This window comes from Mytilus edulis, chromosome 13 (genome assembly GCF_963676685.1).
Source record: "Mytilus edulis chromosome 13, xbMytEdul2.2, whole genome shotgun sequence".
NCBI lineage: Eukaryota > Metazoa > Mollusca > Bivalvia > Mytilida > Mytilidae > Mytilus > Mytilus edulis.
In genome coordinates this window covers 67485952-67500647 of record NC_092356.1, presented here as the reverse complement: position 1 = coordinate 67500647, position 14696 = coordinate 67485952, and the positions used below count along the sequence as shown (strand labels likewise).

The following is a 14696-nucleotide window of genomic DNA, read 5'->3' as shown; positions in this document are numbered from 1 at the left end:
AATATTATATAATTCAATGATTATTTTTATTTCAAATCGCATTTTTAACTTATATATCGTCTTCCAATGTAATTTTATTCGTTCTGACGCGTACTAAGAGCTTCATAACGCCTAGTGTTTACATTTACGCTTTGTTTACGGAATCATACTTGTTACGTCACCACGTTTCGTTGCCATGCAACTAAAATAACATCATTTCGTGGAATTTTACCATGAAAAATTATAGAAATGGACTGATTTGTTTATTTTGCTGTAGAACAGAGATAAATATATGTATCTGAATTTCGGCCTACGTAAACTTGGGGTTTTGATGTCGAAATTGAGAATATCTGGTAGTATGAACAATTGGTCGTAACGCGGAACAGCCGTTTTTGTGTATTACTGCGCTTGCGTTAAAAGTCGATATAGTATAGTGTGATTATACTGGTTGACGATAATAGGTCGTCATTATGGTCATATTAGAATTTAAACTAATTAACCACAGACTACTGATAGAAAGTGTTAGATAGAAATCAATTCAGAGTGATAAAAAAATATGCGAACTATGTGACTTAAAAGATCTTAGAGATGAATTCTATTATGTAATAAGGTGTAAATTTATGGCTATAGAAAAACAGAAGTATGTGGATTATCAAAATATAATTAAATTAAATGAAGTTATGTATATGACAAAATAATCATATGTTAAAAAGTTGTTTACATTTTTAAGGTATAATAAGTCAATTGTGTGTTCTCTCGGCTAAATTCAACTTCTATTTGTGAATAGTGCATGTACATAGTATGTTTTATCATAATGTATAACTGTGATATTCATTACATGTTACTTCTACTATCTGTATACCATTATATTGACTAAAGTTTATCAGAATAAAAATATATGATATAACATACTCTTAGTGATTTAATATTAATCATTGTTATGTATTAATGACAAACGTTATCCCTCATTGCAATAACAAGCTGTTAAGGGATTTCTCAAAATATGGTATACAATATGTACGATCAAAATAAATAAGTGTAGTAACGGTCCCGCTTTAAAGTGTAGCCACTGTTTGTGTATATGAAAACACCGGGCCTTTGTTCAATCTATAAATGCATCAAGTCTGAAAATAATTCACAGTCTATACACATCTTGGAACACTTTTCTATAAAAGAGGGACGAAAGATACCAGAGCGAGAGCCAAACTCATAGAAAATAAACTGACAACGCCATGGCTGAAAATGAAAAAGACAAACAGACAATTAAAAGTACAGAAGACACAACATAGAAAACTTAAGACTAAGCAACACGAACCCCACCAAAATAGTCTTATTCGGTAGGTCACATTCGTGAAAAGGGAAGGGTATTGTAGTTACGACATAAGGAACATATCCGATATCATCTGTGAAACGGAGAATTTATGAAGGGATGATTAGAGGCGAAAAATCATAGGTCTAAAATTACCTTCAACGCCATGACAAATATATGAAAAAATACGACAACATGACAAACAACAGAACATAAAAAAAAACGTTTTAGAAGAATGAATTACAGAACCAAGTGTTATATTAGATGCTCTGGTAGGGTTTGTAAATCCTGCCTCACTTGTGGCACCCGTCGTGTTGATATTGTAAGTACCAACCCGAAGATTAGTCAAAACGGTAGATCATTCTATGATTAGTGGACGGGAGGTCCAACAGTCACATTACGTTATAATTCTTTACGCAAGGTAGATACTATAACATTAACTTGTTAGAATGCTTCTTGTTTTATGCTGTTAAACCGTGATTTATAATGCTATTAGGTAAAATTAAAAAGAGGGTTTAAAGATATACAACGGGAAAATTAATAATCATAAGGGAAGGGTTGAGATCTCATAAACATGTTCAACCCCGCCGCAATTTTGCGCCTGTCCCAAGTCAGAAGCCTCTGGCCTTTGTTAGTCTTGTACGATTTTCTATTTTAGTTTCTTGTGTATAATTAGGAGTTTAGAATTACGCCCAATATCTCTATTCTAGTATACATATTTTTTAAGGGCCAGCTGAAGGACGCATACGGATGCGGGAGTTTCTCGCTACATTGAAGACCTATTGGTGGACTTCGGCTGTTGTCAGCTCTATGGTCGAGGTGTTGTCGCTTTGACACATTCCCCATTTCCTTTCTCAATTTTAAAGTCGGAGATATACCGACAATACCACGACAAGGAACAACAAACGGCAAAAAAACACTTACCAAAATCTACACAATAGTACATAGAAAAAATATTCATAAACTGAAAGTGGATAAATTTAAAAAGTGACAATGAAGAATACTTTTGACAAAGCCCTAATCTTTTAGTTTCCGTTTGATCGTATAGAACCTTATGAAGCTGAGCTTTTGTTTAGTAGCTTACTTATGGTACTTATACATTGATGGCTTCCATATGTTTAATCATTCATGGTACAAGTTTAATGCAAAAGAACGTCGGAGCCTAAATTATTAGTTTTTGATATCTCCAAAAATGTCTTTGGTCAATGTTAAAACATCCCGCGGTAAATTGTGACCTACAATTACTGTTACGACTACAAAGATACAGTATCATTTATTTGTAAATGAAACCAATACTTGGATACAATTTATATATGAGTATCAACAATTTTCGATTAAAATATCATTTATTTGTACATGAAACCAATACTTAGATACAATCTATATATGAGATTAAATAAAGATAATTACACACTTACTTTTTTCAATTTGACTTACCTATTGTATTGACTATCTGTAGCATAAAACATATCCAATACAGAAAGTAAAAAATATGTTTAGAATTGATGAATTTAATAACAAGCATAATGCCAATTACAGCCTTGTCTCTACAATCTACATTTTATTCATCCTCATATTAACTCAATATCTATAAAGACGCAATTCAGATGACGAGTTATTAAGTAAGAAGAATCGTCGATGTGTAAAACAATTTTTAACACATAACATATTTATTGAAAACAGAATATTAGCAACTTACCTATTCTTTGGATGTCAGTTTTTGTGAACCTCCTCTAGGGACCCGTGTTCGAATAAAAACATTAAAGCCTTTCTATAATCAATAATATAAAGTGACGATCTTGTATATCGATCATAATGATATAATGATACAAACACTTAAGCATGAATATTGTTTAATTTTTTAAATAATTATACTTAGACACGGGTCTAGCGAAAACTATGATGAGTCTGGAATATCTGATGAGTTGCATTTAATATGTCAAAAAACTTTTTTTTTTCTAAAAATGATTATCGCATGGTACCAAGACCCTTCTCTTTCTCATTTTTATATATATTAGACCGTTGGTTTTCCCCTTTGAATGGTTTTACACTTGTAATTTTGGGGGGGGCCCTAAATAGCTTGCTGTTCGGTGTGAGCCAAGGCTCCATGTTGAAGGCCGTACATTGTCCTATAATGGTTTACATGTATAAATTGTTACTGGGATGGAGCGTTGTCTCATTGGGACTCATACCACATCTTCCTATGTGTACTTGTTCCGTATCAACTGCACAAAAAATAAAAGATGGTCTTGAAGTATAGATTCTGGGTTCTGACGTTGTTTATCATCTTAATAACGTGTTATAGTATTTTTGTATTTGTATTTATTAATATTACTTCTACTGTTTAGTCTGTTTTAGTGATATTTATTTGACATGACTCTGTACTTTTACATCCCATCATTGTGTTATTGGTTTATGTTAATTTCAGTTGTTTTTCTATTTTTGACATTTTTACCTATTATGTATATTTGTTTTGTTCACACATCGTTATCAGTAAAATTGAATATGATGCAATTGTCATATAACAAAGGAGTTAAGCTAGCAATAAAGACCAGGCTTAATCCACCATTTGCTACTTAAGAAAATGTATGTACCAAGTCAGGAATATTACAGTTAAAATCTATTGGTTTGATGTGTTTGAGCTTTTAATTTTGTAATTTGATAAGGAACTTTCCGTTTTAAATTTTCCTCGGAGTTCAATATATTTTGTGATTTTTCTTTTTACACTACCGATAACCCAAATGTCGTCGTTGAGGTATAAGCAAACTAATTGTGTTCTGTATTCAGAATATTATTGCCTAGTTTGAAAGCATGTTACAAATAAATGTGAATGGCTGTTTCATTTTAAATATACTTATAAACCGTACTTGCATTAAATTTCAAAATAATTGAGGTCTACGCTATGATAAGTTGGTCATATTGTGCATGCATCAATCAACTGCCATGCAAATCAGAGTCAGAAAAAATTTCACGATGAGTAAAGGTTAAGATTTAGTGTAATTCATATCACAGTACTGTATTGGTCTTAAGACCATAAGACAACGAAGACATGTGGCTGTAATTTATCATTTTACAAACATGCGCAATCTATCAGTCGTTTTTTTTACCTTAGATCTCTGCAAAAATGTTTTGAATTTTTTTTCTCGGTGTTATATGTTTATCATTAAAGGAGAATATTTATTATAAACGAAGTTAAGGATTGATACGACTTGTGGTTTACTAAAATGGAAGGGATGATTTAGTGTGAATGGCCTTGAGAGATCTAAAAAGGCATGTTTACAAAATGTTCATTTTGAAGTTTGATGTAAGTACGGGATAATTGTATATTCAAATTGGAACAGCCATTCACAGATATTTGTAACATGCTTTTAAACTACGCAGTAATATTCTGATCACTGAACTGGATTATATTGCTCACTTTAACGTCGACATTTAGATTATTGGTTGTAGTCTAAGTACAACTTATCAAATATTCTGTTTCGCCAGACACGTATCTAAGTATATATATATTATAAAAAGTATTGATGCTGCATGGTTTCACCATAATGAGTATATTAGATTGTCACTTCAAATCATTATTTATATAAGTGCTGTGATGTTTTAATTTGTACACGGGTCCCTAGACGAAGTTCAAAAAGCTTACATCATTCAAACTACAGTTAAATTGCTAACATTCAGTTTTCATTAAATTTGTTAACAACAATTTTACCTTAATAACACATCATTTAAATAGACTTGTCATATATATTATGTCAGTGCTTAAGGCTGGCTAACATATAGATTGTTGAGACAAAGTTCGGCATTATGCTTATTATTAAGTTCATCAATTTAATAACTTCATTTCACTGTCTAATTTGGATACTTTTTATGCCACAGATAGTTAAAACAATTGGTAAGTCAGATTGTAAACACGCAGGGCTTTTTGTACTATATGTATTACAGTGGGAGGTTAAAGATTAAAAGTAAACGGTTAATACTCATATATAGATTTTATTTAAGTTTTGGTTTGATGTAAACATTAATGATACTATATAGTAATTGTAGGTCACAATTTACCGTTGGGATGTTTTCACACTGATCAAAGCCATTTGTAAAGATATCACAAATTCAGAATTAAGGCTCCAACGTTCTTCTGGTTTAAACTTTTACTATCACTAAAAACCAGATATATCTGTAGTCGACTATACTGATGTTTACTCTGAATTGGTCTAAAATTACTTAGTTTAAACATATTTAATTATAATGGATTGGGAAACAAGTTTTGCAACTTATATTAATCCCTTTCCACTTTGCGGGTGCGAGTGCTGCCTTGTAGTGGCATTAGCCTGCTCTTTTTCGAAATCTACAAGGGTGTCTTTAACTTGCAAGAGATATCGCTCTCTCTTAACACGGGTCAGCCTTTTATCGTCCCCTTCCGACGGACTATCATCGTTTCCTCAAGACCATACTCGCAAATACTACTCGACTGTAGTCTGAACCAAACTTAATAGTCTGAATCTGTACTCGACCTTTACTCGACCAGTATTAACTATTTTATATGTGTCTGAACCAGACTCGACCTAATCTGAACCATACTCGACCTAGCCTGAACAATATTTGACCAAGTTTTATCCAACCACTCCAGGTAAGTGGGTAGTCGGGCACTCAAAAACATCTCCAACCCCGCCACATTTTTTTATTTGCCACTCCCAACTCATGAGCCTGTAGTTCAGTGGCTGTCGATGGTTCATGTTCATTATCATAATGAGTCTATTAGATTGTCACTTCAAATCATTAATTATATGAGTGCTGTAATGTTTTAATTTGTACATGGGTCCCTAGACGACGTTCAAAAAGCTTACATCATTCAAATAACAGTTAAGTTGCTTACATTCGGTTTTCAATAAATATGTTATTTGATAACAACAATTGCGTTTAACGGTAAACCATACTCTTCAGGACTTCCACAAGGTAAACTGTATTTGGAAATTACTAGTCATCCTCATAGAAATGTTAAACTTTTTTTTGCAGACGTTAAATACCTTGGTTGCTACAAAGATGACTGGCAGAGAATGTTAGATGAAAGGCATGCTAATAGTCTAATGACACTTGAAATGTGCAAAACAATATGTTATAATCGACGCTACCTAGGATTACAAGTAAGTCGTAAGCAAGGGCACTTTATGAATCACTGGTGTCACAGGGGTTTAGGGCATGGAGCTCTTTTTATCTTTGTATGCCCAATTTTTAAGTAAGGATTCTTAAATATTTTAAAATGTGTATCTGCGCTTCGAGCATTAGCTTTAATCAATAGTTTATATATGCTACTTATTTTCTTATATTTTCCTTTAAGGTAAAAGTAAGATGCAAAATGCTTATTGTTCGTCTGCTTGCACCTTTAATTTCGTCAATCATTTACGAATGGTTAAAGTTGATGTAGAAATATTGTGTAAAACATGTTAAAGATTATCAAAGGTAACTTGAATATAACTTGCTACGCCAGACGCGCGTATCGTCTACATAAGACTCACCCGTGACGCTGACATCAAAATAGTTATAAAGCCAAACAAGTACAAAGCTGAAGAGCATTGAAAGGTGTGTACAAAATATTCATGCTGCTCTTATTTGAATGTTGGTGTCTGTAAACAATTTTTTTTCGATTTTTGTTGACTTTTTGACTTCACGCTTTGCAATCGCTATTTAATTCTGTCAATAAGGATTAAACATAGGAAAATTTACACTACCGAACAGGGTTAATTTAAAAAGATAGTTTTTATGATTTAATATTGTGTAAAATATATGTTCAAAGAATTCCTTCTGCTCTTATTTAAATGTTGGTGTCTGTAAACAACTGGACATTTTTTTCTTCACCTCACGCTTTGCATATGGAGTTTGCAAGCGAGTGTGTTTGACATCTAAATCCGTCAATAAGAATACATAGCAAAATTTAAGCTACTCAAGAGGGTGGCTTCAAAATTTCTAGATAAGTAGCCTATTTAATTACAGGTATTATTTACTAACCTAGAAAATAAACGCAATTAAACTATCTGAGTTTATGCATGGTCTATTTCGTATGATTTAATGGATGATTTTAATACACATCATACACATGGAAAATAACTGTCAATATTCCTCACTTTGTATAGGCAGTTTCCTCAGAAAATGGTGGATTGATCCTGGATTGACAACAAAATAAACCTCGCACTTGTATGACAGTTGTTTCTCAATACTTAGCATTTTCTTATCCGAGACATAGATAACCTTAGCCGTATTTGTCACATTTTTTTTGCAATTTTGGATCATCAATGCTCTTCAACTTTGTACTTGTTTGGCTTTCTTACTAGTTTGATATATGCGTCACTAGTGATTCCTATGTAGACGAAACGCCATATGGGCATACTCAATTATAAGCGTGGTACATTGATTACTATAAGAATGTCTAAATCTACTATTGTATTGTTTATTTCTCTGTCCTGAATTGTTCTTGCATTTATCTTTATTGAGTCCTGTCCTGTCCTGTAGTCTTATATTTAACTTAGCCAAAAAAAAAGCGAGGTTTTGCTAGCCACAAAACCAGCTTTAATACACAATTTTTCTTTCAATGTCCTGTACCAAGTTAAGTAAAGGGCAGTTGTTACTTTATAGTTCATTTCTATGAGTGTTGAATTGTCGGGTTTTTTGGGGGTTTTTTTGCACTTCAGTGTTTCTATTGTTTCGATGTTTTCCTCTTATAGTTGATTGGTTTTACTCAGTTTTAGTTTGTAACCCGGATTTATTTTAACTCAATCGATTTATGACTTTCGAACAGTTGTATACTACTGATGCTTTTGTTTATAGTTTCTTTAAATTGACAATATGGGATGAGCAACACAAACAGACATTATCGGTAATTGTGAAAATAGTTTGGATCCAGCACCTAAAACTAGACATACAACAAAACCGACTTTATACATCAAACAAACATACAAATAAAATGACATTGACAATGTGTGTGCAACAGATGCACATTTCGAAAATACATATCTCTGCAACATGTTCAATGAGGTCAAAATATTTAAAATTCCAAAAATGTTTAGCCTATACGCCAAAAAGACTTTTGTAATACATATAAATTTTTCAATGGCAGTTTCAAATTTCTGTGCTACTAATACTCTCAGGGATTAATATATCACCAGCAGAGGCATCGACCTAGTAATAGTAATTACATTAACGGTATCAACCTTTCTGCACCAGATACGCATTTTGACAATAAATGTCTGTTCAGTGATAAACGAGGCCATACAATTTGTAAATCCAAACTTTAAAAAAAACTATACCAACAAATCAATGTACGTCACATCAAATCGCTGTACATGTCTTCTTTCATTATACTAGATTTTTCCCAAACTTTTGAACTGATTATGACAAATTTGACAGTTATGCTTAAGAAAAAACAGTTTTACATTGGAAAAAAGTCACATTCAGTTTATACAACAAAAAAGTCTTCTTTAGGTGTAATACCATCAAATATAGTACATCGCATCCGGTTGCATACAAAAATAGGTCGACCAAAGATATTCCCTTGAATTTGACAGTTGTAGGTTATTAATCCTACATGTCATTGCAGTTAAACATTTCTGGGTCAAAAACAAATGTCTTGAGTATTTTACAGCACCACTATTTTTTATATTAGGTTGCCAGAGAATATTTGGGAAACTTGAGGTTACTTAAGCTCGCACACAGGTTAAAAGAGGGGAACATTTGATTCGTTATCTTCCAATGATGGTTATTTTCTTAAATGCAATGAAATGTTACGTGGATTTTTTTCTATAGTACGGGACAGGATAAATTTTATCCATGTCAAGTATTTCGTTATTTGAAACAAAGAATAATTCGGATATTTTTTTTATTTTTTTTTTGAAAAGTGCAAATTAAACAAACACTTATATGAAAAAAAAATTGGTGGTGGTATATCACCTATAGAGCTTTAAAACAAAAAGGACAGAAAATATAGCTAAAGTGGGTCTTTGTACGAGGGAGATACATTTAAAGTTTCTTTCAAAATGCTGTAACAGCAAAGTTTGATTACACGATATCTGTATGTCTGGTACTGGCGATTGTGGTTGTTAATGCCTAATGAAACCTCAATTTACATGTTTGATTGCCTTTGAATGAAAAGCAGAAATTTTAAAAAAGATCAGTTTGTTGCTTGCTGTTGCTGTTAATCAACTGTAATGTCACTTATATGTTTAACTTTACCACATTCTTTGTGGATCTGTCTAAAGTCAAGCTACTAATTTTCAGGGGTTGGTGTCAGTTACTGTGTACCATATTTGATTTTCAGTGGTTGGTGTCATTCACTGTGTACCATATTTTTTTTTCAGCGGTTGGTGTCATTTACTGAGTACAATATTTGATTTTCAGTAGTTGATGTCATTTACGGTGTACCATATTTGATTTTCAGTAGTTGGTGTCAGTTACTGTGTAAAATATTTGATTTTCAGTGGTTGGTGTCAGTTACTGTGTACCATATTTGATTTTCAGTTCCTCGGAGTTCAGTATTTTTGTGTTTTTACTTTTTACTGTGTACCATATTTGATTTTCAGTAGTTGGTGTCAGTTACTGTGTAAAATATTTGATTTTCAGTGGTTGGTATCAGTTACTATGTACCATATTTGATTTTCAGTGGTTGGTGTCATTTACTGTGTATAATATTTGATTTTCAGTAGTTGGTTTCAGTTACTGTGTACCATATTTGATTTTCAGTGGGTGTTGTCAGTAACTGTGTACCATATTTAATTTTCAGTTGTTGGTGTCAGTAACTGTGTACAATATTTGATTTTCTGTGGTTGTTATCAGTTACTATCTACCATATTTGATTTTCAGTGGTTGGTGTCATTTACTGTGTATAATATTTGATTTTCAGTAGTTGGTGTCAGTTACTATGTACCATATTTGATTTTCAGTGATTGGTGTCAGTTACTGTGTACAATAAGATATTTTCAGTGGTTGGTGTCAGTTACTTTGTACCATATTTGATTTTCAGTAGTTGGTGTCAGTTACTGTGTACCATATTTGATTTTCAGTAGTTGGTGTCAGTTACTGTGTACAATATTTGATTTTCTTTGGTTGGTATCAGTTATTATGTACCATATTTGATTTTCTTTGGTTGGTATCAGTTACTATGTACCATATTTGATTTTCAGTGGTTGGTGTCAGTTACTGTGCACCATATTTGATTTTCAGTGGTTGGTATCAGTTACTGTGTACCATATTGAATTTTCAGTGGTTGTTGTCAGTTACTGTGTACCATATTGGATTTTCAGTAGTTGGCGTCAGTTACTGTGTACCATATTGTATTTTCAGTGATTGGTGTCAGTTACTGTGTATCATATTTGATTTTCAGTGGTTGGTGTCAGATACGTACTGTGTATCATATTTGATTTTCAGTGGTTGGTGTCAGATACGTACTGTGTACCATATTTGATTTTCAGTGGTTGTTGTCAGATACGTACTGTGTACCATATTTGATTTTCAGTGGGTGTTGTCAGATACTGTGTACTATATTTGATTTTCAGTGGTTGGTGTCATTTACTGTGTATCATATTTGAGTTTCAGTGGTTGGTGTCAGATACTGTGTACCATATTTGATATTCGTTCAGTGTATTGTTTTTAGCTTATGATAACTCACATCCACGACCCTGTGTCTGTGGTTTGTATATTATTTTATTAACATTTATATCCTATTTTGTAATTTTTCAAATTATTATTTGTTTTACAGAATATCTATGAGTGTTTTTGTGGTGATTCAATGGGCGGTTCAGATATGTACACAAAGGTAACTGATACTGAATGTAATCATGCATGTGGAGGGAATTCGTCGCAAATATGTGGAGGACCCTGGCGGAATTCTGTTTATGAATGTAAGAAATTTTTCATATGATTCTAGTTCCTAACCCTTACCCTTACCCTAATCTTAAACCTAAATAGATGAAGGGTATCTATGACTTATTGTCCTTCTCTTATTCAAGATTATTCATTTACAGTCATACAGGAAATACCTAACGTTTCCGATGTTGGACCTGTTGTTAGTGATACTCAAAGTCTCATAGCAAACGATACCGAAAGAAAGAAGGATTTCTGTGCAAATGTGGGAAAATAAAAAAGTTATTAAAACAAGGTTAACGAGTACATTGATTTTTTTTTTTTTAGATTTTTTTAAATTTTTTTTATCGCTTTTCCTACTGCTATAGGGGACTTCGTCCACTTAATATTTACGATGAATTGCAAGCTCAGTAGTCAGTTATTCGATATTGGCGTGAACACACGAAGATCGCTAGATTGAAAATTTTATGTCATTTCAAATAACGAATATTTCTCATTCAAGTCTCAAATGGTTTTTCAAATATGTTCGAGCATCACCAAAGAGCCATTACTTGTAGATACTGAAATATAATTCATAAAGATTTATTTGAATTCTTTGAAAAAGAGGGACGAAAATACCAGAGGGACAGTCAAACTCATAAATCGAAAATAAACTGACAACGCCAAGGCTTAAAATGAAAAGGACAAACAATAGTACATATGACACAACATAGAAAACTAAAGAATAAACAACACGAACCCCACCAAAAACCAGAGGTGGTCTCAGGTGCCCTGGAAGGGTAAGCAGATCCTGCTCTACATGTGGCACCCGTCGTGTTGCTTAGGGGATTGTAATTACGACGTCAGGAACATATCCGATATGATTTATCAACTAGTGGTGGCATCCGTAAAATTTAAGAAGAGATGATTTCAACTTCACCATGTGGAACTCTTGATTTAATAGCTTCCTTGTGAGCAACAACTCTCTATCAAGAAAATCATAATAGGAAATGCATGCACAGGAAAATCATATCAATTGGGAGATATATACAACGTATGCAGGCGCTGCTGGAATGTTGCTACTTAGAAATGGAAAGTTCACAGTTGGAAAGCTGAAATCATCTCTTTTGTCGTAAAGTTTTTGTTTTCAATCAACCCTCATTGTCAATTTCTAGATGTAAGTCAAGATATGAGTCCGACTTTACTGTAATTGTTGTGTTGTGTACATTTTTAAATGTTGTGTGCATAGTGTCCAACTTGTTTATTATCATAAATTAAGTGATAAATTGACATTAATTAGAGCCAGCAACAGGAAATTAACCCAAAAAAATTATTTAAAAAATTATCAAGATGAATTTCTATTTTTGTAATATTGGAATGTTTTTATTTAACAGTCATAATTACACCAGCAGTGCCAACCACCAAAAAGACAACATCTGGACAATCTACAGTGAAAACTATCGACATGACAACACCTGGACAATCTACAGTGAAAACTATCGACATGATAACACCTGGACAATCTACAGTGAAAACTATAGAGATGTCAACACCTGGACAATCTTCAGTGAAAACTACCGACATGACAACACCTGAACAATCTACAGATCAAACTAACAACATGACAACACCTAGACAATCTACATTGAAAACTACCGACATTACAACACCTGGACGGTCTACATTAACAATTATAGAGACGACAACACCGAGAGAATCTACAGTGAAAACTATAGAGACGACAACACCGAGAGAATCTACAGTGAAAACTATAGAGACGACAACACCAAGAAAATATGCAGTGAAAACTACCGACATGACAACACCTGGACAATCTACAGTGAAAACTACCGACATGACAACACATGGGCAGTCTACAGTGAAAACTATAAAGATGACAACACCAAGAAAACATACAGTGAAAACTACAGAACAAACAATCCATGCTCAATCGGAGATGACAACTTCAGTCATGATGACTGGATGCCTATGTCCCTGTTCTAAGGTTGGAGAGGATAAATGGGATTTCTTACGTGGAATGAATCTCACTCTTGATCAATTAGCAGATGTAATGGAACCAGAATTATACTTAATGAGAACAATACTGAGTATCAACAAATCAAATACCACCCGGATGCGTCGTTCGAAGACATCAGCTTCAGATGATCGTGTATCGGCTAAATCCATAGGATGTGTAGGAGTCGTCTTCATTTGTCTTGTTACAGCCCTATTTGTATTCTTTGACAGTCATAGCTACATTGTCGTCAAATTTAATAGACGTTGAACTTCGTTGAAAAAATATCTGTCATGTTGGTTGTGTTTTCCTATCACAGACATATATCATCTACCTTTATGCCATCTTGAGTTCTTAAATGTGCACATATAGCATTCACTGCCATTCGTATAAACATAACATGCAGTTTGTTTTGATTCTAATTAGTCTATAAGACTCAATCATTTAATTCACAATTCTTATACAGGGAAACATATTTCGTTGAACCAGTAATGAATATAAAAACAAGATGTGGTATGATTACCTCTGAAACAACTATTTCAAAAAAGACACCAAATGATACAGAAATTAACAGCAACAGGTCACCGCACGATTTAATATTGTTGAGCGATTGGTTGCAAAACTTATATTGATATATTGCACGAATTATTCTGCAAATAAAATTCTTATAATTAGTATTCAGCACATCCATCTTCAAAGAATTGTGTTTATTCGTAATAATTGTTTCAAATAGTTATCAAAGGAACCAGGATTATAATTTAATACGCCATACAGTGGCAATGCTGCTTCTGTCAGACTATCAATAAAGATCCACAAATAATTAATTCCTTGCAATGCCAGAAAAGGAAAAACCTGATCTAGATTATCTTCTGATAATACTGTTAGGTCAACAGTGAACGGGATAGCTTTTTTGCTTTTCTGTTCCTGTAACATTACATGAAAACCCCAAAGCCTAATTTATCTGGTTGCATGACCAAAGCCAAAGTGTGGTATACAATATGTAGAAAAAAACAGGACGGGAATCAGGAACATCTATACCGCTTCCGAAAACCTTAGAAAGTCAAAAGTATAATTTATCAACATTTTAATCAACACTACCACAATATTAAATTTATTAGAATTCAAAAGCTCTAAACGATCCAGAAACAACAAGAGCAATAACATTAATAATTTGAAGATTCCCGTAAAATTATCTAACTGTCTTGGATTAAACGACTTCAAACCCCTTGGTCTAAATGACAATATTCTTGGATAAGGGAACATATCTACAATTTCTGCTATTGATATCATGAATATTATGGATAAAAGATAACGAAATAATAGGTCTCATATGGCAAACGTACCAATTGAAATGAACGAATAAAACATCGTTTATAAATTATACACTTGGTAATCTCGTATCTACAAATGTATACTTAAAAACAATGTGGGCATCAGTTATTATGTAAACGGGGTCAAATACCAATTAGTAATCAATTACATGATATTTTCAAGGAGTGTGACACCATCTCTTTCGTCAGGCCACTGTATGAATATTGGCGTATAATTATAGCTTTCTGCCTCCATAGGCTG

General features: G+C 33.0%; 1 protein-coding gene across 1 annotated transcript; it reads left to right on the top strand.

The window, feature by feature from the left end:
- Positions 1 to 5044: 5044 nt before the first annotated feature.
- On the top strand, positions 5045 to 13463 carry LOC139501394 (uncharacterized). Its single transcript, XM_071290446.1, has 4 exons — positions 5045 to 5180; positions 6299 to 6426; positions 11028 to 11169; positions 12505 to 13463. Exons 1-4 carry the CDS (start codon positions 5093 to 5095, stop codon positions 13392 to 13394), a joined length of 1248 nt encoding a protein of 415 aa, XP_071146547.1. The 5' UTR covers positions 5045 to 5092; the 3' UTR covers positions 13395 to 13463.
- The last annotated feature ends 1233 nt before the right edge of the window (positions 13464 to 14696 follow it).